Below are 24,032 nucleotides of genomic sequence, written 5' to 3' on the forward strand. Positions count from 1 at the left end.
GAGCAAAGTTCTGAAGCAACCATAGCATAAAGCTATAAAATTATCAAGTTTAGTACAAGATTCGAGATCAATCAGCTAACCTATGACTAAAGTCATATTTAATACTAGATCTGTAACAGACAGACTCAACCAAATGCATGGATAGCAATTATTCCTCGACCCTAAGAGTGGAAAGACTCTCATGCCGAAACTCTTCCTCCTCGACCCGAAGGCCAGGATAATGATCACATCCACAACCCAAAGGCCTGGACCAAAACTAATTAATCCGAAGGCGACATAGATCGAGTGAGAGGGGAAAGAACCTTATTACAAACCAAACAAAACATGAAAATTAAACAATACAGGAAAAAAACACATGCCAAAACACAAATACATCTTAAAGAAGCAAGAGAATAGGGAAATAAAATAAGAAAAAAATAGCACACTCTGATCACGCACACGTCGAGAACCGAAAACCCAAGGGGCGTTGGAAGCTCATCGTGGCGGGGACGGGTTGAAAGGCCCAACAGTGGACGGTGGGCGGCGAACAGGTGCGGAGAAGACTGGCAAAGCAGGACCTGAAAACAACTACAAACAAGAAAAAAAAAAAAACAAGAAGGAGCCACAAAAACAGGGGAAATGAGCACAAAGTGGGAAGACGGTAGCCAGAAGGGAGCCCGACCCGTGCACGCCAGAAACCGCCGCGTCAGGGGTGTGGGAGCTCGAGGCGGTGGGTACGCATGAAAGAAAACCCTAATAGCGGGCAACGAAGCGGCGACACAGGTCGGCGGCGACCACAGACAAAATTCGAACCCACAAAGAGTCAAAACAAAGCCAAGGAGCCCGCTGCAGAAAATGAAGGCGGGGAAGAAAAGCGGTAGGGAATGGGCAAAAACGGAGAAAAACGAAGGGGGAAAGGAGCGGCAAGGAAGGAGAAGAGAGGAGGCACCGAAGCAAGGAGGATGAGGAGGAGGAGGGAGGCTACTAAACGGCCAACCCTCCTCCCCTATGTGGTTGAAGGGTTTCGCTTTTCTCTCTGGCTGCTAAGGGTTTCACATTCTATGGCTTACATTCACACGTTAAAGTGGCCCTTATTTCTCTCACTTGGTTTTTAGAAAATAATACACACCTAAAATCTGAAAAGTTCATTCTTTTTCCTTTATATTAGATCAAATAATAATTATAAACACTTATCTCTCATCCTATTCTTATATTATTGGGCTAATGAATGCCTATTTGGATCAACCTCTCTCATATATATAAAATCTAAGGGTTGATGAGACTGCCATATTATTAGCTCAGTAATATGAAAGTGAGACGAGAGATGATAACTTAGAATTATTTTTTAAGAATAACGCTATGTCAAAAACTTTTTTTTTTAAACCAAAATTAAAAATATATATTTTTAAAATAAATACCCTCATTTATGGTGCTAGCATGACACCACGTAGCCTTTAATAGTTGCGATTTCACACATGAATAAATAAATTATGTATACTTACCAAAAATAATAATAATAATAATAAATAAATTATATAGGATGACGATCTTTTACAATTCTTAAAGTATAATTTTTTAATTAATTAAATAGTTTTAATATTTTGCACGTTAGTATTTATTACATTTATTTTCTCAATATTGTATATTCAAAGATAACCTTATTACGTGCCACGTCAGGCCGCTGGCTGTTTGATAACTTAAGCGCGCACTGCACAATTGCAAATGTACGAAAAGGAGACAGTTTTCAAGAAAAGCAGGCCTAAACAGACGGCGATTTTCACCGACTTCGCGAATATCCGCCCCCACCTATATTCTTTCCGTCGCAAGTCCGTATCCATAGCTGCTCGACATTTAACTCCCCCCGGCGCGTGCGTTCCCACTCCGTTTTCTTATCTCAAAAGGATTCTTGAGCTCGCGCGCCTCCACAATCTTTCTTTGGGCTCTCGGAGGTACCTTTCTGTGCTCTTAAGCAATATTTTCATTGCTTTGTCGCTTTCTTGTTGTGGGTTTTGTTGGAGTTGATTTGAACTTGAAAAGTTGGTAAAAAAATTTGAAAACGATGAAATTTTTAGGACTAGGTTTTTGCGGTTTGTGCCGGTTAAGGATGGAATTTGAGTTTTCGTAATTGTTGTTATGGGTTGGAATGAGCTTTTGTAATTGTTTTCGATTTTTTTTTTTTAATTTTTTTTTTTAATTTTTTTTTTTTGGAGATATTGAATTTAGAGGTCATAGAGATGCATGCGATTTGAATTTGGTGAAGAACAGATTAAATTATTCCTCTTACGATGTGAATTTAATATACCAATGTGCTCCTTGTTCTTCTCTAATTTAAAGATAGATAAACTCTTACAATTTTGATTAATTAATATACCAATGTGCTCCCTGTTCTTTTCTTACCTTGTTTTGACTTGGTGTAGAAGTTTTATGAGTTTATATTGGAAAAAAAGATCTATAGTATGATTGGAAGTTGTCCGCATGTTTTTTTGGCCGTGGATGAAGCAAAAAAATGAATAAAAAAATATTTTTATATTAGAATAAGTGGGATTAACCATCGGGGTCTTTTAGGTTGAAGACATGCTCTGTAATTAGGCGTGTAAAAGACTTTTGAATTGAACTTGGAATTTTTTTTTGGTAGTTTTTCGCCTATTAACACCTCCTCCTTTTTATAAGAATGGGAGGTGAGGTTCTTGGTTCAAGACCATTGGGTGCAAGTGTAATTTTTCAATAAAAAAGATACTTGGAAATTTTTTTGGCATTTATCTGCCATTCTTTTAAGTGGGTTGTGCATATATGTTTTTTAGGTGGAATGTTTGGTTTAATGTGACTAATTTACTTGACTTGGCCAGTTACCGAAATCTTTTCGGGTATAGAGATAAAGCAAGCAACATATTTGTAGGAGTAGACGGTACCTTTTGGGTATTGACATGCGAATGGCAACGTATGATTTAGATCCTGATGTCACTCGGTGGGGTCTCCATCTACTAGATGTTTGCACTCTTACAAATAATGGTTGCTGTAATGCCATTACTCGATATGACCAAGATTTGAGTCAAGTTGAGTATGTCAACGAAGGTTACTGTGAGAACGCTTATGTGGAGAATGATGAGGCTGTAGCACGTGCTCTTCAAGAAGAATTTACGCGAATCGATTCTTTAGAAGCTTCTGGATTATCTAATGTTGGGGAAGAGAATATTCAATCATCCGTTCTTGCACAGGACTGGCTTGGCCCTTCAAAAAGACACTACAGTACTGGTAATGAAACCTTGGCTGCCACAGTTCTGATTATTGTCCATTTTGGTGTTATTTCCTGTTTTTCTTATTGCGATAGATTGCCAACAATATGCAGGGAATGACAATGATAAAAAAGGCACAAGTAATCCTGGCAGAAATATGGAGGAGGCTGATGATTGTAGCAAAATGGAGAATTATGTGGTGGCTGAAATTGGAAATTTCCATCCATGCTTTAGCCCAGGAGAAAAATCATCATATGTGGAAGACTTTTCAAATACATTGGACATAACAGATGAGTCTGTACTTGATGGTGAAGTAGGCAAAAGATTGAATCAGATGGTTCCTGTTCCTGTAAGTTTTTTTTTTCCTCCCTTGAAAGTATAGTATTTGAAGTTCTTCGGTTGGAAACATATATTTTTACGTCATTGATTATCATTGTCATCCTCATTATCCCCCTTATCATCATCATTATTTGTGGGTGGATTCTGCAGTATATTACAGCTCATAGGAGGATTGAAGAGCTAAAGTGTAACTGATTTATATTCGTTATGTGTAGTGGTGTGTTCTTTTGAAAAGTATGAGAGAGAGAGCATTTTCGGCAATATGAAAGTTTTGTATGCAGGATGTTTAACTCAAGCTCATATTTTCTTGTGACATTGCAATATTTTTTAGTGAGACTGGCTGTCTACTTATTCAATGATGGGTGTTTTAGGTGCTTTTTGATTTCAAACTTCTCTTAAGCATATTTTGATACCTTGCCCGTTAATTTGCTGCACCTAGGTTGAAGATGGTGCATTGTAAAGCAGATTCCACAACTGGTTTAGGATAACTTTTATTATTGCAAAATCAGGAGACTGACAGGTCTGCTTAAAGTGAAGGAGCATCCTCTACTTTTTTCTAGGGGTGCTGTTGGGAATCCTCTACTTTTTTCAGGGGACTGTTGGGGTATATCCTCTACTTTTTCAGGGGACTTTTGGGGTATAAACTCATCATAAATCTCTTATGAAGCAAATTATTTAGTTATGGTACTAATTGGCCATTAATTCATCTGAAACATAGTTGGAGAGAGAGAGGAACGTGCGGAATTTTGAGGGTTGTGAATTACCCTTGCTGAAGTTGAAGTTTCTGTTCTTTCATTCTCTCTATGATTGGACGGCGGGTACGAGTTGTTTCTCCCACTCAAATTTGTGGGGGTTAATTGATGTTATAAGCTTAAGATATTAGCTTTTCCATTTGGGTGTTTCTCTTGTATTCTTCCAAGTATTAGGGTTGTGCTTCTTTTTGAGGATTTATTTTTTAACGAAATTATCCACCAAAAAAAAGAAGAAGTCTGAAACGAATATAGCTTATATTTGAGCAGAGAGATGTGCATTCTTAATTTGTTGTATAGGCTGTGGCTGTTGACGGTTATTATGAACTGCAATTGACACTTCCCTCTTTTTTTTTTGCAGCATGTTCCTAAAACTAATGAGAAAATACCCTCGGCTGATGAAGAAATAACAGATCATCAAAGGCTGCTAGAGAGGTCTTGTGTCATTTCCCTTTTTCTATTCCTGTGCTTAGTACACTTGAAATATTGAGTTGTCTAGGTTATATGTTTATGATGGTGTTTTTTTTAAAGATAAATTACTGAAAATATCAAAACTATTAAAGCCGCCGATACTTGGAATTTATCAAAAAAGTAGGAATGATCCTTGAGCTGCTTGCCCGAATGTGTTAGATTTCTTTACTGATGGATATACAAGAACTGAAATTCTTTGCTTTGCACAGAATCAAGGAGAGCTTGAATCATGAACAAAGAGCGTAAATAAGACACTAGAAGTTGAAATTATTGCACCCCCTCCGCACAGACCGGGTAATACTCCGGCTGGCCCCAAGGAATTGTTTGCACCCAAAGGGATTCGAACCTAAAGCTTGATGGAAACACCACCAAAACCAAGGCCCTTACCACTTAAGCCAACCCCTTGAGGTTAAAGTGATTATTATATTAACTATAGAAAAGAAAGTGGTTACTATATTGTTTGACATATGGCGTGGTGTTGGAATTAACAAAGAGGTGCAGGGAAAAGGGGAGAGGGGGGAATGGTTGGAGGGAAAGTGTCTCTGAGTAAAGCTTTTGCTAAATCGCTTGGGGTGCTACTTTTGAATTCACCTCAGTTTAACTTAATAAGTAGTAGTTTTTATAGAGCATTAATAATTAAGTGCTTTGATTTATGGGAAAAGGGCTGGCCCCAAGGAATTGTCTGCACTCAAAGGGATTCGAACCTTAGACTTGATGGAAACGCCACCAAGACCAAGGCCCTTACCACTTAAGCCAACCCCTTGAGGTTAAAGTGATTATTATATTAACTATAGAAAAGAAAGTGGTTACTATATTGTTTGACATATGGCGTGGTGTTGGAATTAACAAAGAGGGGCAGGGAAAAGGGGAGAGGGGGTAATGGTTGGAGGGAAAGTGTCTCTGAGTAAAGCTTTTGCTAAATCACTTGGGGTGCAACTTTTGAATTCACCTCAGTTTAACTTAATAAGTAGTAGTTTTTATAGAGCATTAATACTTAAGTGCTCTGATTTATGGTGTATCCTGTTATCTGCCGCACATTATGAACAATTGATTATGGTATGTCCAGACAATTAAATAATATTTTATGAAGTTAAGGCATGATTCATCTATGTTTTTAACAAATTTAAGATCTACATATTATGTGTTTCACGTGTGGAGAGACTATCTGCATGGCTATGTGCAAGGGTCTATAGTAGCCCTTGTTACATTTTAAATGCATTTTGCTTGTCAATATGTTCTTACATTTTTATAAGTTATTAAAACTTTCATGCCTCATCTTTCTTTTTAGGTAGTTTCTAGTATTAGAAATTTGTTCAAATTACTGTATGTATGTTGACATATTTGGTCTTTTCAGACTGCAGTTATATGATCTGGTTGAGCTTAAGGTTCAAGGCGACGGTAACTGTCAGGTTGGTTCCCCCCCTCTTTCTCTCCTCTTATCTTTCTGCGTAGATGCTTATACTTGGAAATGTAAATGAGAGGTTCTGTGTTGTTGTTGTCTCTGATTAAAACAAAAAGTGTTTGGTTATTGCATATTTAATTAATTAATTTTTTTTTTTTTTGGGGGGGGGGGGGAGGGGGGGGGGGGGTTGTTAAGATGAAGAAGTGCAATTGGTAATGCCTGCACATATAGTTTTGGTAATCATTATTCATGGCTTATTACAAGTACCACCCTGCAGTGTGTTCTTCAATGTTGTTTGTCTTTATTTTCTTCTGAGTCCATGACCTAAGAAGCAGTTCATTGGCAAAGGAAATTAGCCTTATTTTTCATGGAAATGAATAGTTCAACTTAAATTCCCTTCCAGGAAAGGAATCCCAAATAACATGGAACTTAATTTACCTGATGAATCATGTACAATAGAACTCTTGAGTTGTCATTTGCTAATATACTAAGTCAACACAGACATTGGAAGCTCCTATTTTATTTAATAAGTTTTAATTTATCTCTTATCCCAAAAATTTAAACTGATAGGAAATTGTGAATTTAATTATTTAAATTATTGTTAAGACTCTTTCACGTGTGAGACCAAACAACACGTGGACTATTTTAATTGAAATAGGAGATGAACTATAGAGTCAATGTTCGAACTTGGGACTTCGTCTCTGATACCATGTTAAAACAATACTTATCCCAAAAACTTAAATTGATAGGAAATGATGAATTTAATTATTAGGATAATTACCTTTCACTCCCATGAATTACAATGCATTTTCAACATGGCACCATGAACCGACACTCTTGACACTTGGCCACATTGAACTACTATTTACTTACCAAAACCCCTCTTTTGTTAGTAAATCTCGTTAAAAAAAAGCTTGAAATGTCGCAAATACCCTAAGTTTAGAAACAAAATTTAATAAAATACCCTTAAAATTAAACAAATTAATATATATATATATATATATACACCAACAACAACAAAAAAAAGTTATTGCTGGTGGTTCTGCCACCCCAAGTCTTTTTTTATTTTTTATTTTTTATAAAAGTTTTTGTTCAATTCTTAAGTTTTAATTTTTTATTTAGTTTTAAAATTTTAGTTTTTTTTCTGAGTTTTTAATGTTTATATTTTTTATTTGAGGATATTTCCGTCCTTTAACTAGATTTAACGTTTTAAGAAGGAATATTCTGTTTGATTTAACGAGATTCCCTAACGGCAGGGATTTTTTGTAAGTGAGTGGTACTTCAATGCATGCGGCTGAGTGCCAGTTCATGGTGCCATGTTGAAAATGCGTGATACTTAGTGAGGGTAAAATGTAATTACCCTGTAATTATGTAAATTAATAGTTTAACAATAGGCATCCGATGAAAAGCGACAAACCTTAATTTGGAATCTTCTTTTATAATTTGCAGAAAAAGGGTAGCCTTGCCTTTTAGATGTTTCACTTGAATATATGATAGGTTCATAACCAAGAAAGAAAAAAAGATTGTATACTTGATATGATAGGTTCAGTTACAGTTGGTTTCCAAGTCACTTGCAAATATACTTTATATACAGCTATTTTCTTCTAATTGTTACCAACACATGGTCTTTTGCTACTTCTCTATTTTGTGTGAGTTGACAAATGAAGTTGTCCCGTCATGCTGATTACTGTTTCTATTATTCAACTGACTTCAATTATTTGATAATTAATCTTGGATTTGACAGTCTTTGTTTCTTGTCAAACCCTTGTGTTAAATTAATTATTTATGATATTTAAGTGAAATGGCCCCAGGCTTGCTGATTCTGTTTTCTATAGCGTAACTGAAATTTGAAATCATACAAAACTAGTACACTATCACTAGGGCTGTTATGTATTAATTTTTGTGATGTTTGTTATTAGCTATTGGTGTTACTTGTAAAATTGTGTGCTTCTCAATTTTATTGCTTTTAATATTGTGTTATAAAGATTATGGATTTGAGAGACATCTTATTAGTCCATATTTTCCAGTTTCGTGCTTTATCCGATCAACTCTATCGTTCTCATGAGCACCACGCTGTTGTAAGAGAACAGATTATCCGACAGGTTGGTTGTATTTGAATGTTTACTTCTTTGTGATGCAAATATTTCAATATTATTAGGAGAGTGATAATTTTTTTGTGTTGATGTCATCAGCTGAAGTCTCAGCCGGAAAAGTATGAGGGTTATGTACCCATGGCTTACAATGACTATTTGAAGAAAATGAGCAAGTATTGTGCCATTCCCTGTTTTTGTGGTATTTAATTCGTAAAAAGCTTTATTAAAATATTTTTTATGCTTATATGCCTTCTTTGTTGGGTTCATGAAATAGGAATGGCGAATGGGGTGATCATGTGACATTGCAGGCTGCTGCAGATTGGGTACAATGAATTATAGTACTTTTTTTTTCTCCTCCCTTTACTTTCCACTAGATTTGTCTTTTGGTGATTTTGAGAACAATATTAAGAGTTAAACTTTGCCTGTTGACCCTTCTACCTGATCACCTAAACTTGAATCAATTTTCCTGTAAAAGGAAAGTTTAGCTCTTGAGAGTGTCAGTATTACCTTGTGTCTGAAAATCCTGGAAGAATTTGGTTAGGCCAAATTGTAAACTTTATTACATTCTGTACTATAATTGATAAATGAGCTTGCATACAGAAATGTGCTGCAAGTGAATACAGATGGAAGAAAATTTTGAAATGCTTGGAAGTGACGGGAAACATGAAACAACACTTACTAGGTGCAAATGAGTAAATTATGTGTCTCATTTTTAGCTTATGGTTAAATATGCCAAAGTTTTCGAAATTATTCAGAGTGAGACTTCATTGTGTAGCATATACTTTAGAATTCTCTTGTCGAAAGGTGGTTAAGCAAACAGCCATTCCTAATAAACCAAATCTGCAAAATGGTTATTTCCATTGGCATGTTTCATTTTCTACCACCCCACCCAGTTCATGCAGTATGTCCTCAAAGAGTTTTTAGTGCCTTTTCTTTATGAATTTATTGACCTCTGCATGGATATAATTGATGCATGTTTTACCATATGTTTGCAGTATGGTGTCAAGATGTTTGTGCTAACTTCATTCAAGGACACATGTTACATTGAGATCCTCCCACATAACCAGAAGTCCAAACGAAGTAAGTATAGAATTTTTTATTACCATTGTGGAACTTTTTGTTTTATAACCAATGCAGATTGCGTTTGTAGTTGTTCTGATAGATATGTTGAGATGCCAAAATGGAATAATCTATTCTGATTGATACCAATTTCGAATTTAAGATGTGAGTATGTTTATGCATGCTTGTTATGTTTGCTGAAGTTGTAAGGAAACTCAGAATACTTTGCTATAAATTTATTTGACACCAAAAGTAACTTAATTTTGCAAACGGCACCCACTATTTTGAATATTTAAATCATGCTGTCATAAGAATCCAATCCAATCCTTAAGCATAGTCCAAAATAATGGTCGCGTAAAAGATAACATTATTGAATTTGAACTTTGCCATCTAATCCACCACTCTCTTGGTTGTAGGTAGGTTTTTAAATATTATTCCAACCCTTTGAAACTTTTGTAGATCTTGGGATGGCTTGCTTGACTTTGTATTTGTTCTACACCTCCTTTATGATTTTTCTTATTTGGCTTGATCATCATAACTCTGTGAACGATTTTGTAGAGTTATAAGCTTGATACCGTGCCTATTTTTCATCTTTTTTCTTTTTCTGATTAGGTGTTTCTATTATATACATTTCCTGCGCACTTGGGTGCGCCCTTTGGTTTTAATGAAATTCGATTACTTATATATAAAAAAAAATTATTTTAACCAAATTATGAGTAAGATAAAACACTTTTACTAAACTATGATCATCTGAGTGGATAACCTTTCATGCCCCTTTCTTTAGCCTTGTCAATTTTTTTTTGGCTTGTGCAGTTATTTTCCTGAGCTTTTGGGCTGAGGTGCATTACAATTCAATTTATCCAGAAGGAGGTAAAACATTTATTTCTTGGTAATATACATTTACTGGAAATCTGGAATATAGACAAATTTTAGCCAAACATTTTGTTAGTTGTAATGATTTCAATTACATTTCTCCTTCCTTCAATTTACAATTGTTTCATCTCTAGATCTGCCTGCATCGGACACAAGGAAAAAGAAGAAATGGTGGAATCTTGGAAGCTTGATGGGCACATGATGGTTGCAGTGATTTGACATTCTAACTCTTTTGCCGGTTGAGAAGCTTTAGTTATGGTGGATCGGAATGGGTTCTTCTTGGGTGACTGCTGATTCTTTTGTACATACTGTTATATTCTTTGATTTTAAAGCTCCTTTTCGGTCATCATGTAAATATATAAAATAGAAGGGAAGTAGTTAGAGAGAGAGACCAGATTCATTATTCAAAGTGGTAAAAGAAAGTTGAGCACTACAAGCACAACCAAAAAAAAAAAAAAAAGGCCTTTCCCATTATTGCCCAGCATCATCATCATCATCGATGTTGACTGAATAGTATAAATGAATGGACAGGATTGCAGCATACGTCTCTTCCATTTGCATTAATTGACCACTAGCAACAGTTTCTTTATAACATATTTCCTTCTTTTAAATATAGGGAAAATCTTAAAAAAAAAAAAAAAAAACCACAAGGGAGTCGTAGAACATTGTGTACAATCCCAAATCTCTCTTCTTATTGAAACGCTCTCTTCTTTATGTAGTCTCTTTGATTATTACAGCATTCATATTTACCTTACAGAAGCTTGAGCTAGGATAAAATTTGGATTGACAACTATCTTTTCTTTTCCTTTTCCTTTTCTTAAACAAACGTTAAAAAGAAGCTAAAACATTACAAGTCCTGAACACATCAAACTCGGACCACCTTGAAAGAGAGGAAGATATTATTTGAGCACGATACCATTGGTAGATTAATAAATATTTATTGAAGAGTAATGCTATACGCCATTCTTTTATCTTTCCTTAATCTTTTATATTTCCTATTATCTTTTCTTAATCTTTTATATTTCTTAAAGCATATGTGGTTTTTAAAATCACTATTAACTTTTGATTTAAAGGTGATTTTTAGAGTCAAAATCAGCTTTGGGGGAATAAAATGATTGTATATAGCATGGATAAGGCTTAGGTGATGTAATTTGTTTATAGCACCTATGGTGTAGTTCTTTTAGGGGTTGAGATTTTCAATATTTTATGAGAGAGAGAAATAAAAATTGAATCTCAACCCTTAAAAGAACTACATTATAGGTGCTATAAGCTAAGCCAAATCCATATAGCATTACTCTTTATTGAATTAAAAGAATAATCAAGTACCAATGATACTCTCTTCCCTTGTAGTCCCATTTCCCCATTTTTTTAGGGGAAAAAAAAAAAAAAAAGTTAACCACATTTTTTTCTTTTTTGTGAGGATAGTGAAACCCATACTGGGATTTTTGACAATTGGTTACAATCCGGGCAACCAATTAAGAGATTAGATTCACCTATTCAGACAAGTAAATAACCAAACTACCAATTGAAAGGTTTTGTTGAGATCTACCTGGCCAGACAGGTAAATCCCATCGAAGTCTTCTCTCATGTAAGGGTACTTAGATAGGCTGTATTTCGAACAACGAATTGCAATATTGCAATTTTTGGGGATCGTCACGAAATCCACCCACCTTTAGCATATAGTATAATTGTATAAACAATAGTAAGGATAGAGATTCATGCCTGGCCAGAAAGGAAAAAAGAGTAAGCATCTGGACCAAGCTTGAGTTAATATCAAATCTACTTCATGATCATCGTCAACAGTTTCCTTAGTCATCATCATCTACTTTTGCACTTAGATGTGGGGAATTATTATCCACTCGAACACCGTTCATGCTGACTTACATAATCCCATCAACCCATGTCATGTCGGAACCTATGAAGGAAATCTCACCAACCTCCAAATCAAGAAAGGAAAATCCACCCCCACTGTACACGAAAGATCGAAACAGAAAATATAAAGCTTCAGTCGATTTCTCTTTTCTTAGTTCTCTCAAAAATCTTCTATGCCTGATTTGATCACTCACGATTAAGATATATTCAGTCATTTCTTTTTTGATAAGTAATTTTTTGTCCCCGAGAAGATAAAGAATAAGAAATTCGAACTAGTGTTCTCCACTTTGTAAAAAAGATATATTCACAGCCTTTTTAGGAACCAATCTAATCCTATTCTGTCGACTTCAGAATTCCATAACTCCACACACCTTAAATCAGAAAGAAATCTAGATTATTGCCCATGATAACAGAACTGGGCCAGATTCATCATTTCACTGCTAAACATCCCATTTGTTTTAGTAAATTCCCACAGATAACCTCATCCATGTTGTGGATGATCGTCACAAACAAATACAACATTTAAAACAAACTAAACTCCTTTACCAGACATGGGGGTTCAGGAGTTACTAAATGCAGCCTGTCAACACAAATGCAATGGATAGGTGCCGCGTCTTGCCATAAATAAGCTTAACTGAAATCAGGCTTTTCCGGATAAGTGCAGCCTGACCTTTGGATTATAACATTCGAGGCATAGCAACCAGCTCTAACACAGTCTTCAATGGGCCTCTCCAGAACCAGCTGCGACAAAAATCCCCCAACAAATGCATCCCCTGCCACAAAAAGAGAGTTTATGAAGACAAGCCATCGAGATGACCAAAACTCAACAGGTTTTGTCCCAGAGCAATATTGATTATCATTGGTAGCCTAGGTAAATGCATTACAGAGCTTCATATGTTTTAACTTTCAGTAATAAACATTTAAGGATCATCCCAGTGTTCTCTTTGACACAGGGCGAATTCCATGATGTAGGACACTCCTGCTCACCCATATCAGGTTTTCAAGCAGCAAATGACAATTGAACCCAAAAAAAAACACTCCCATATGTAAACTCGAGACTCTGCACAAATGGAATTCTGCCATATACTTCCCTATTGCAGCTAAGCTATTAGACTTGACTTGACTAGGGCTGAGCAAATTACCGATTAACCGACTTTCGACCGACACCGACCGTTACCGACTAAATGGCGGACAATAGGCGGCATGATTTTTTTTATTCCGAATTTTTCGGTTCGGTAGGCGGAAGAGGTTTTTTAACCGAACCGACTTTACCGACCGACTTTCGACCGACTTTACCGACAAATTTGCCACTTTTCCACATACCGACTTAACCGACACTGACTTTACCGACTTCCGACCGACACCAACTTTACCGACCGCATTTGGTTCGAAATGCGAAATAAAATAAAATTTGACGGAATAAGTCGGTGAAATAACCGACTTTACCGACATTGTCGGTTTGAAAGGCGAAAATAAAAATTTTCTACCGAAACCGACATTACCGACCGACGCTCAGCCCTAGACTTGACATGTTAAATAAAGAGCTTGCCAAATTATCCAAGCTACTCCCGTGAGTAATTGGCTCCTGTTACTAATGAGGAAGAAAAACATAACGCTCACTAACATCATCTAATTTGAATTAACAAAAAAAAAAAATCATGGCTGCGTTCGCCAAAAGACTTGAAAAATGAAGTGGACTGGAACTGTAGCAGATTTGATTGATGTAAGAAAAAAAGTAAGGGTCCATTTGAGATTGCGGTTTCAATAAGTGTGATTTTAAAAATAGAATTTTTAAAATCGCTACTTTTTAAAATCATAAAGGTGTTTGGTAAAACGTGTTAAAAAGTACTTTTTTATTAAATATTTGTTATGCGAATTCATGATTTTGGTTTAAATTCCCACTTTTTCAAATAAGCACCCCCTAGCCTGCTTATTGAAATCGCAAATTTTTTTCCTATTTTAAATTAAATGCTTTTTAAATCGCAATGCTAAACGTCTTACGTTTTGAGATATTTTTAAAAAACGCAGATTATCTTTGCAAAATCGTAATTTCAAACACACCCTAAGAATGTTTTGTATGAAAAAGTGAAAAGTGATAAAAAAGCAACCTGCTCCATTTGTATCAACCAGCTTCTCCTTGGGTAACAGGATCACAGGAAATAGTTTCACCTTCCCATCCTCAGCAACTACAACAGGATCTGCACCTTGGGTGATAACAGTAATCCTCTTGTGTGTTCCTGATGCCTTGGGTAACTGGGAAATCTTTATAGCAATCTCCTCAACATTATCAGTCTGATTATGAAAAGCGCAAGAATAAGGTCACTTCTAGGGGCAAAATATAAGCAAAGTTTACAGTTTTGCAAACCGAACACCAAATGAAGATTACCTCCCAGCCATGAACCTTTGAGAAGGTTCTTGCTTCTGTCTCATTTCCAAAACATAGTCCACATAACTGTACCCAAAATCCATGTCAGTGTCGACCATAAAGCGATATCATGCAAGCGGGAAGGGACAGTGCAAGACTTACGGCAAAGCTTGCTCTTGCACATCCTTGAAAAACTCACAGATGAATGGAGCAGAAAGGTTCATTACGAAGACCTGCAAACATTGAGAAGGTCACTGGAGCAGCTGCACAGCAATAATTACAACAGATAAAGATCTAACTAAGTTGCTGGTACCTTGTTATTGGCAGCTGCATGTGCAGCAACAAGTTGGATGGACTCGGGAGACACAGTAAGGAAAAACCCAGCAATATAGATGTATTTTGCCTTTTCCACTGTTCAAAAAGGGAATTGTATAAGGTGAGTTTGATATGACTAAGTAATACACAAAGAGTTGAGCGTATAAGAGAGGATAAAAAGGAAGTACTACCTAGTAACCAAATTTCTGGTTGCTTCAAGTGGTCAGATTTGTAACAATTTGCAGCTGACAAGTTAGCAACAAGTGACCTGTACGTATATTCAATACAAGACATTAATTCTGAAAACTTCAACGGACTATAATAGGACCAGAAAACAAATACATGACAAGCAGGTGCCTTTTCATTCTAACATCCTACAGCAGATTTGAGCTTAATGATGGGAGCCATGATGTGGAAACTTAAATGCAGGGATAGGAGTAATCATATAGGCTAGAAGATGATGACAATGTCAATGAGGATAGTCCCACATACAAATTAGAGATCATTAGGATAACAAATTAACCCAGCACTATTGAAGTTAATATGGGTGTCAGAACAAAAAATAGATTTTTTCATAGAGAATCACGACCTTTCACACATTTGAAAACAAGTCTACTCTGCAATTCATTCACATAGTACTTCAGATACACATTTATGTGGACAGAACAAATTTCTCCACCTCACTTTTCAGATAACTTGAATGCCAATCTGTTTCAAGCTAGATTAAAATGCAGTCGCTGTACAAATTTATTTTCATCTAAATCCTCTTATGAAGATAGATAACATACCAACAGGAAAATAAATCCACATCCACACACACATGCACATTCCAGAAAAGCCAGCAGAGACAACAACTTATAGCCAAAAAAAAAAAGGAGGAAAGAAAAAGGTGCATGAAGGAATCAGTGGACAATCAAAATGTTCCCCCGAATTGAGCATGAGATATGAATTAAGCGGGCAGGACTTAGAACTGACCTCTCACCACCATCTACACAAACAGCACATGTTCCTGTTGGTGCAGAGTCATCCTCGTAATAATTCACCTGATTGTAGTTTTATCAAGGAAGAATGTGAAAATTCAGCAGGCAGGGAGAGGTCTAAGATGTAGAGAAACTCACATTAACACCAGCTAGTTTTGAGTTTTTCTTCATCTCCTCTCCAAACTTGTCCTTTCCAATGGAACCAATGTAACTAGTTGCACCAGGAATTTGAAGCATCCACTGGGAGAAACACAGAAAGGGGGAAAGGTAATGAATTCCAATATATGAAAACTTTAGCTAAAAGAATACAATATCTTGTCTTAGAAAATAATGAGACAGACCTGGGCAACTCTAATTGAATTCTGTGTAGCACCTAATGTGACACAATACCTATAACTCATTAGTCGTTACAGAACCAATAATGAAAAATAATAAAAAATAGGGATCACTATAGTGATTTCTACACTAACATTAAAGATGGCACCCTAAGAAATCCAAATCAAAGATATAATCACATTACCTCCAGCAATATATTCCACGTTATACTTGGTTGCCATTTCGTCATACCTTCAAATACAGTTTACAGAAGTTCAGCACAAAATTTAAGCAGGTAGCAAAGCCAGAAACAGAAAACCATCCTATGTTTGGATTAAAGTCACAAAGAAGTTTAGACAATGTTGCACCGAATACAGGGAACAAATTATCATTCCCCTTTGCAGACAAACCCATAGTCTAATATCTTATACCATGTGTTGGTATGAAAATATGGGAGATCGAGCAGGATAGAGCAAATTGTAGCCTATATAAAATAAGTCCAAGTAAAACAAAGAAACAAACACACACACACACATATATATATGTACATAGATGAACCCAAACAAGAAAGAAACTTACATGGGCAAGTGCTTGTCCTCAGCAAGAATAGCATTGTTCAACTTGATGTCATATCTGTTAACAAAACAATCAACTACAGTTTCCACCACCAAAATAGAACCACAGCAGATTATAATATACAAGCACAACATTGAAGAAAATAAAAATCGAAAATAAACATGCCAAGACCCACAAAACATCAACTGAATTTATTCATTCAGCTCTAAAAAACCTAAACTTAAAAGTATGTTTAAGTTGTAGACATTTAAACTCTGAACAAATGCATTCAAGCATAATAGCAATCTTCAACTAAAATGACTGAAAAATGCACATGACCAGCTTTACAGATTACCCGAGGCCTAGAAAAGCATAGGAACATAAAGGTCAAGAAAGCCCATTCAAATTCCTATAACTAAACATAGGCTCATATTTTGATTGGTAAAACATAAATAAAAAATAAAATAAAACCATGTGGTCATTTCTCCTCCAACCAAGAGGGCATGAGTATCACATAAAAGCATTAGAAACCATCTCAATTATGGTGAAAGTCGCTATTCTAAAAGTCTCCCCAAGGGTGCATTTGAAGTACTGCTTCAAGACATTCATTTTAGCAAACGTCTCCCATGCACCTTGTGGCAAGTCGTATGCACAATTAGTTGAGGATATCAAAAACTAGATTCTTGCTTGATAACTTGCTTATAGCAAATGGGTTCAATCAAAATTTGGTTTTTTCATAATTCCTTTTTTTTCCTCGTGATTTTCTTAGCCGCACATAGAGGGTGAAACGCATTGAACATGGAAAAGTGGACAGAGCTGTCAATGCAACCAAACCCAGAATTAAACTAATCAGATCTGCACCAATCTGCCTTACACAACTAAATAAAACTGAACATTTAACGATGAGAGTCACATAATATACACCAAAGTACCAAAACAACAGCCATGTTAGAGAGACAACATACAAATCATTATTTCTTCGATTTAATCGATCATGTCATAATTGTCATCTCTTAGAATCTCACATATTTACGTGTTTCGTTAATGTTCTAAGTTGTCAAAGGTTCGTTTTGGTTTCCATGCATTTCTGGAAAACCAAACAGAGCATAGGAAACGGTGATTCGGTGGGAAGGAATTGCGAGAGATGGGACTTACTTTTCTAGGAACTGCTCGTCCACCACAGCTGAAATGTCAAGAAGGGGATTCCCCATTCCCAACAGGATTCCCTCATACGCCATCGAACAAGAAGATTTTGATAGTTTTCGAGTAAAAATAAAAAAAAAAAAAAAAAAAAAAAAAATCAGACAGAGCGTGCACGAGTTGGGTATTTATAGTACACGTTGTGTGAGGAATTTGGAGGTGAGAGATGTCAGTCACTCAAGTCACCAACCCCAACCGACTCCCACAAAGAACGATGGATTAATAATGTTTAAATTGGGCATTCAAGAAGATTAGTTTTGATCTAATTCTAAATTAACAGAAATTCACGGTTCAAATTATATAAGATTTTATAAATTTAATGGTACACAAATTTTAATGAGCCTAACTTTTAAAGTGATTTTTAGTTGCCCATTTTAAATTATGAAGAACTGTCGAATTATTTAACAAAACTTCATTTACCAAACAATAATTAGCGTCGGTTTGGGATTGTGATTTTAATAAGTACGATTTTAAAAATTACATTTTTAGAATCGCTACTTTTGAAAATTATAAAAACATTTGGTAAAACATGTTAAAAAGTACTTTTTTTATCAAATATTTGTTATACGAAATCATAATTTTGGTTTAAATTTGCGTTTTTTTTCAAATAAACACCCCCTACCCTAGCATGTTTATAGAAATCAAAGATTTTTTTTTTTTCAATTATAGATTAAGGGTGCATTTGGGATTATGATTTTATAAGAATAATCTGTATTTTTAAAAGATATTTCAAAACGTAAGGCGTTTGACATTGCGATTTAAAAAGCACAGATTACGAACCTTTCAATTAATTGGAGGTTGTTTGTTGTTATTGAGTATTTTGTGTATGATTATTTTGGATATTAGTTAAAATTTACCAACTAAATTACACAAAATGCAAACAACCTCGCAAGGAAGTACTCAAGTTTATTGAGCATTTTATGTATGATTATATGCGTTTCATACATATGTCAGCTTAGAGAAGTGTTAGATAGCCAAACAAATGAACCTAAAAAAATTTATAAATTGACGTGATAAAAGTTTTTAAATTAAAAAAAAAAAAAATGTAATTCGATCTCCCTTGTCTACCACTTACAGTCTGCCATATCAATTTAAAAAATTTTCTGAATTCATTTGTTTGACTCCCTAACACTTCTCACGACCAAATCTAACAAAATTCCAATTACTTCGCACGCACAAATGAAATGAGTAGTAGAACTAAAAGAAGTAGAACTATATTACAATTCGATGTTGTACTTAATTCAAAAGTACAAACAAAGATTAAAATTAAACAAAAAATAATAATAATAACAGCTAGCATAATAAACGTTGAGTTTGATATTACATATTCCACGTGCGTTTAAAGAAACAACAATTTACTGTAAAATCAAAAACTGAAACAAGTGACAAAAACAAAATTAAGCATCTTAATTAATAGGAAGAGGAGCACCATTCCACTCTTTCAGACATTCCATCATGGGATCAATCAACTTCCCTGCACACATTGCCGAGAATACCTTGTCGAATTCTTCACCCGGAGATCGAACTTTCTCACCGGTCAGCAAACCTGTTCCCAGTTCTTCTCTCACAAACTTGTATAATGGGTAGGATCTGCAGTTCTTGATCAGGTTCGGGATTGCCGGTTTTTCATTCTCCAGCTCTATTCTTGCGCTCTCTACTTCTTTTGGCAAAAGGACCTTAAGCTCCTCCTCGAAGGATCCAATCTTTTGGAAAATGGATGTGCTCAAGTTCCTCTCTTTGTCGCCGTTGCTCAACGCGTGCTCCACCAGGACTTGCCTCAGCTTCTGCATCAATGGGTATGTTGCGCTGCAAGGGTCGTCGATGTAGGCGAAAACGTACTCTCGGTCCACAACTTTGAGCAAGTCCTTTTCACAAAACCTGGATGGGTGAAGCTCGCCATTAGATCCCATGGTTAGGACTCTCTTCGCCACTTGACTCACTGTATTCTTGACTGTGTTCTTCAGGTTCTCCTCCAAATGCCGCAGATCAATTGCTTGACATAATGCGACTAAGAAAGTGGATGACATGAGCTTCAAAATGTCCACGGCCTCGGCTGTCTTTCTTGACGAAATCAACCCCAAGGAGTTCACGTCTTGGTTATGTTGCTCAGCGCTTTGGACGTGATTGGTGACAGGGTTGGCTAGGAATTGGAGCTCGGAGCAGTAAGATGCCATGGCGATTTCTGCGCCTTTGAATCCATAATCCAAGCTTGGATTGCGGCCTCCCGAGAGATTTGAAGGCAACCCATTGTTGTAGAAGTCATTGACAAGCTCGGAAAATTGAGCAAACAAGAGTTTTCCAATAGAAGCAATGGCGAGGCGAGTGTTATCCATAGAAACACCAATTGGGGTCCCTTGGAAATTCCCACCATGTAGAGCCTTGTTCCTCGACACATCAATCAATGGGTTATCATTCACTGAGTTAATCTCCCGCTCAATCATTTTGGTTGATGTCCTGATCACCTCAATCTGCGGGCCTAGCCATTGTGGAGAGGTGCGAAGGGCGTAGCGGTCTTGTTTAGGCTTCTGAAGGGGATCAGTCTCGTGCAACTTTTGAGCCGCTTTAACATAAGCACTTCCATCCAAAATGTGCTCCATTATAGCCGCCGCCTCTATTTGGCCGGGGTGGTGCTTCAATTTGTGTGTCAAGTGGTCTGTAAATTCGGGCTTCCCCTGCATGACTTCGGCAAAAATTGCTGATATGAGTTCGGAGAGAACTGCTTGAATGTTTGCCTCAAAGAGAACCATGGAAGCCAGGCCGGACCCAACTGCAGTGCCGTTCACGAGCGCCAGACCCTCTTTGGGCTGCAACTCAAAAAACCCACCACTGATTCCGGCTAGCTCGAATGCCTTGGTGGGGTTGAGGGACTCCCCATTGGGCCCTACGGCCTTGGAATTGGGCCTGCCAGTCAAAAGCCCAGCTATATAGGACAGAGGAACTAGGTCGCCGGATGCAGTGATTGTTCCCCGGAGTGGCAAGCATGGGGTGATGTTGTGGTTGAGAAACTTGGCTATGGCTTCCATGATTTCAAATCTAATGCCGGAGTAGCCTTGGAGGAGGGTGTTGATCCTCACCAGCATGGCCGCCCTCGTCGCTGTGTGGGGTAATGTGTGGCAAGATTCAGTGCCATTGCCAAAGATTCCAGCATTCAAGAATCTGGTGCAAAAAAATTTCATGAACACATATTAGCAAAGATTCACTGAACTTAATTTCCCAGTAATTCTAATTCTGGGTTTTTTTTTTTAAAAAAAAAAAAATTATAAAATTGGCTGGACTTGCATAATAAATAAGGAAAAATAGATCTTGGATCTTTGTGTATAAATAATTATGAGCATTATTCAGTCGGGCACATGATCATATCAGGGACGGCGAGAATAAAAATTTAATTTTTTGTAGTGACCATACATATAAGAATGCCAATTAACTGGATCGATAATCCTTTTTGTAAGAGAAGTCAATTATATTATTTTAATTTTTAAGAAAATTCAATTTCCATTTTATCCTCACTACCACTAAAATGATGATCATCACAAAAATATTATTCATTATGGAGAAAATTCAAAGGAACTCAATCAGAAACATATTTAATTCAGATATCTTTGTCGACACAAAATCCAGAAGGGAATTTTCTATCATTTTGCAAAGAAAAAAAAAACCTCAAATGTTTCTGGCTTCCTACAGACACAAACAAATTAATAAATAAATCCTAAGAGTACTTTGGAAGATTTGTTTGACTTGGAAGGATGAGAATTTGAAGATTTCTTGAAATTAAATAATAATTTCTTTTGTCGTCAAAAGAAATTAAAAGTTTTTTTTTCATATATATATATAAGTGGACGGTGGACCACAGGAGTGGCACAGCTGGAGAATTAGCCAGGTGGAGCCATCAAAAACCCAGAATCTGTGGCTACTAATTAACCCAGAATCTTTTTTTCACTGTTTTTCTTTTGGAAAGAGTACTACAACTCAGGACCTTCTTTATAATAATAATACAAAAAAAAAAAAAAACAAAAACACTTTAGTTAAACTTATTTATACATATATATGTTCTACAGGGACATCTCAAAAATAATTTAAAAAATAGGGGAAAAAATGCAGTTTTCTCCCATGAAGTTTCAGGAGTTTTTTAATTTTAACCCTAAAGTTCAAAAACTGACAATCTACCCCATGAAGTTTCAAAAATTGATAATTTAAACTTTTCGTTGCTAATTTCTGTTAAATTAGACAGAAATTTTTTTAAAAAAAGCCTGAGGGTAATGATGTAATTTCATAAATTTTCGTCCATTTAGACGGAAAAATTAAACGGAAGATTTAAATTGCCAATTTTTAAAATTTCAATGGGATAGATTGTCAATTTTTAAACTTTAATTTAGGGTTTAAATTAAAAAATTCTTAAAACTTCAAGAAGGTAAACTGCATTTTTTCCTAAAAAAATATTTTATTTAGGATTTATTTTGATATTAGTATTTATTATGTGGTTCGAAAGTTGTTTTCTTACCTACCATACGTTTTCTAGCAATGACCAATCAGTGACGAGATCATTGTTAAGTGACTTAAGTCACTTCATTTCTAAGGTAAAAGTTTGACCAAAAAAAAAAAAAATCATAATAGACGAACTATATATATAATATAAATCAGTAAAGTGCAGCAAAATAATTTTTTTTTTTTATCCATATCAAGTAATAAATAATTTTTAACGAGATAATCAAACCTTGAGACAGACGTACGCTAATTAACTCGTTGTAATAATTAAAGAAATAAAAGGATCCAAAATATAATTTATACCCTCTGAAAAAGACTGCAACAATCATGGTAATATTTGACACAAATATCAATTCAACCTTTTCGGACTAAATTAAGTCATGTCAATAGTTAATCAAATCAAATAATTCTTTTTTAGTGTGATCTCCTACTGATTTGATCATAAGATATCCGCCACTTCCACGCCATCTCATATATATATATATATATATATATATATAAACAAAAACGAGTGGCAGAGCATGAACCATTTTTTGGGTTAATTATTGTTTGTGGCAAAGTAATTAATTATAATTAAAAGCATATTATGGTAATCAAGTATATATGACGGCTGTTAATGTTTCTAGCTGATGATAAAATTAATTAAAGTCATGCAGAAGGAAAAGTGAAAAAAGAAAAAGAGGTCGCTGAGAAACCACCTACAGCATTGATGGAGGTATTAATTAAGTTGGTAATTAATAAAGATTAATTACTTAATTGTGTAGCAAGTAATTGAATCAATTACCTAATGAGTTCCTTCTGAAGGGCTCCGCCCTGCTTGGTTCTCCTGTGTGAGGTTGCACCAAAACCAGTGGTGACACCGTAACTGTCGGTGCCCTTGTTCATGCTGTCCATCACCCACTCGCTGCTCGCCTTCACGCCGGCCCGAGCAGCCTCAGAGAGCTCAACTTTGACGCCGGCGTCGTGGGTGGCAATAGCTGCCACCTGGGAAATGGTCAGCGTCTCGCCGCCGAGCTTCACGACCGGCTTCCGGAACTCCTCCACCATGCGCTTCACCTCCTCAAGGTGGCTGCCCTTCAGCGACTCCGCCGCCGCGCCCCAGTTCAAAGGGTCATGAGTAGTACTGGTGCAAAACTCAATCGCATTTGCAGCTCCGTTGCCATTGCATGCGGCCATTGTTTCTTGTGGGGGGGGGTGAAGAAATTGATCGAAGCCACAAATTACCAAAAAGCTCGAACTGGGTTAAGATGATCAGTTAAATTTGAATGGGAATGGTAGAGAAAATGTGGTAGGAAAATTGTTAGGCTGGTGGCCGGAAATGATAAAATTTCCTGAGATAGTTGGGCTAATTTTGGTTTGTTTATATAGAAGGTTGTCAGTTGTCATATTGAGTGTTGGGTGGGTAGGCCGATGTGTTAGTTGGAAATTGCACGCGGCCGTTGGATCGTCGAAACTTTGGACGGGGATTATTATGGCCACGTGGCACGATTGTGATCTGTGACATGCGCAACGCGGGCTCTTACTCGTCAATGATCCTCGGGCGAGGTGGGGGGGTTGGTGGCAGGAGATCACCCGCGCGAAACAAAAGAGTATCGTCATATCTTCAATTTCTCGTCCAACTTGTTGAAGTAAAGGTCAAAAAAATAAAAAAATAAAAAAATAAAAAAGATAAAAGTGGGTCTTTTCAATCTTGGTAGATAGTCGGTGAAGGAATGAAGTAGTTATTTTTTAGAATAATTGTTTTATTCTT

At 36.2% G+C, this 24,032-nt stretch overlaps 3 protein-coding genes across 4 annotated transcripts; 1 reads left to right on the plus strand and 2 right to left on the minus strand.

Annotated features, from left to right (window-relative positions):
* Positions 1–1,717: 1,717 nt before the first annotated feature.
* On the plus strand, positions 1,718–10,741 carry LOC132188781 (Cysteine proteinases superfamily protein). 2 transcript variants are annotated; one of them, XM_059603318.2, is made up of 11 exons: positions 1,718–1,928; positions 2,826–3,231; positions 3,326–3,561; positions 4,662–4,735; positions 6,126–6,180; positions 8,201–8,275; positions 8,366–8,439; positions 8,541–8,589; positions 9,262–9,346; positions 10,139–10,195; positions 10,333–10,741. In XM_059603318.2, the coding sequence occupies exons 2-11, from the start codon at positions 2,904–2,906 to the stop codon at positions 10,398–10,400; spliced, it is 1,101 nt and encodes a 366-aa protein (XP_059459301.1). In that variant the 5' UTR covers positions 1,718–1,928; positions 2,826–2,903; the 3' UTR covers positions 10,401–10,741. The 2 variants fall into 2 exon arrangements, with proteins under 2 accessions (XP_059459301.1, XP_059459302.1); XM_059603319.2 differs by lacking the exons at positions 10,139–10,195; positions 10,333–10,741 and having other exon boundaries at positions 8,541–8,604; positions 9,262–9,349.
* Positions 10,742–12,442: 1,701 nt separating this feature from the next.
* LOC132187150 (adenosine kinase 2) lies at positions 12,443–18,002 on the minus strand. Its single transcript, XM_059601349.2, is given in 13 exon segments — positions 12,443–12,843; positions 14,179–14,362; positions 14,457–14,509; positions 14,512–14,522; positions 14,598–14,668; positions 14,749–14,846; positions 14,942–15,018; positions 15,726–15,793; positions 15,869–15,970; positions 16,072–16,103; positions 16,251–16,297; positions 16,625–16,678; positions 17,756–18,002. Coding segments are annotated over 13 exon segments (1,023 nt in total). The 5' UTR covers positions 17,839–18,002; the 3' UTR covers positions 12,443–12,700.
* Positions 18,003–19,078: 1,076 nt separating this feature from the next.
* Positions 19,079–23,626, minus strand: LOC132187588 (phenylalanine ammonia-lyase). The gene is made up of 2 exons (XM_059601943.2): positions 23,067–23,626; positions 19,079–20,956 (listed from the first exon to the last, which is right to left on the minus strand). Exons 1-2 carry the CDS (start codon positions 23,456–23,458, stop codon positions 19,207–19,209), a joined length of 2,142 nt encoding a protein of 713 aa, XP_059457926.2. The 5' UTR covers positions 23,459–23,626; the 3' UTR covers positions 19,079–19,206.
* Positions 23,627–24,032: the final 406 nt, after the last annotated feature.

This window comes from Corylus avellana, chromosome 6 (genome assembly GCF_965113065.1).
Source record: "Corylus avellana chromosome 6, dhCorAvel1.hap1.2, whole genome shotgun sequence".
Lineage (NCBI taxonomy): Eukaryota > Viridiplantae > Streptophyta > Magnoliopsida > Fagales > Betulaceae > Corylus > Corylus avellana.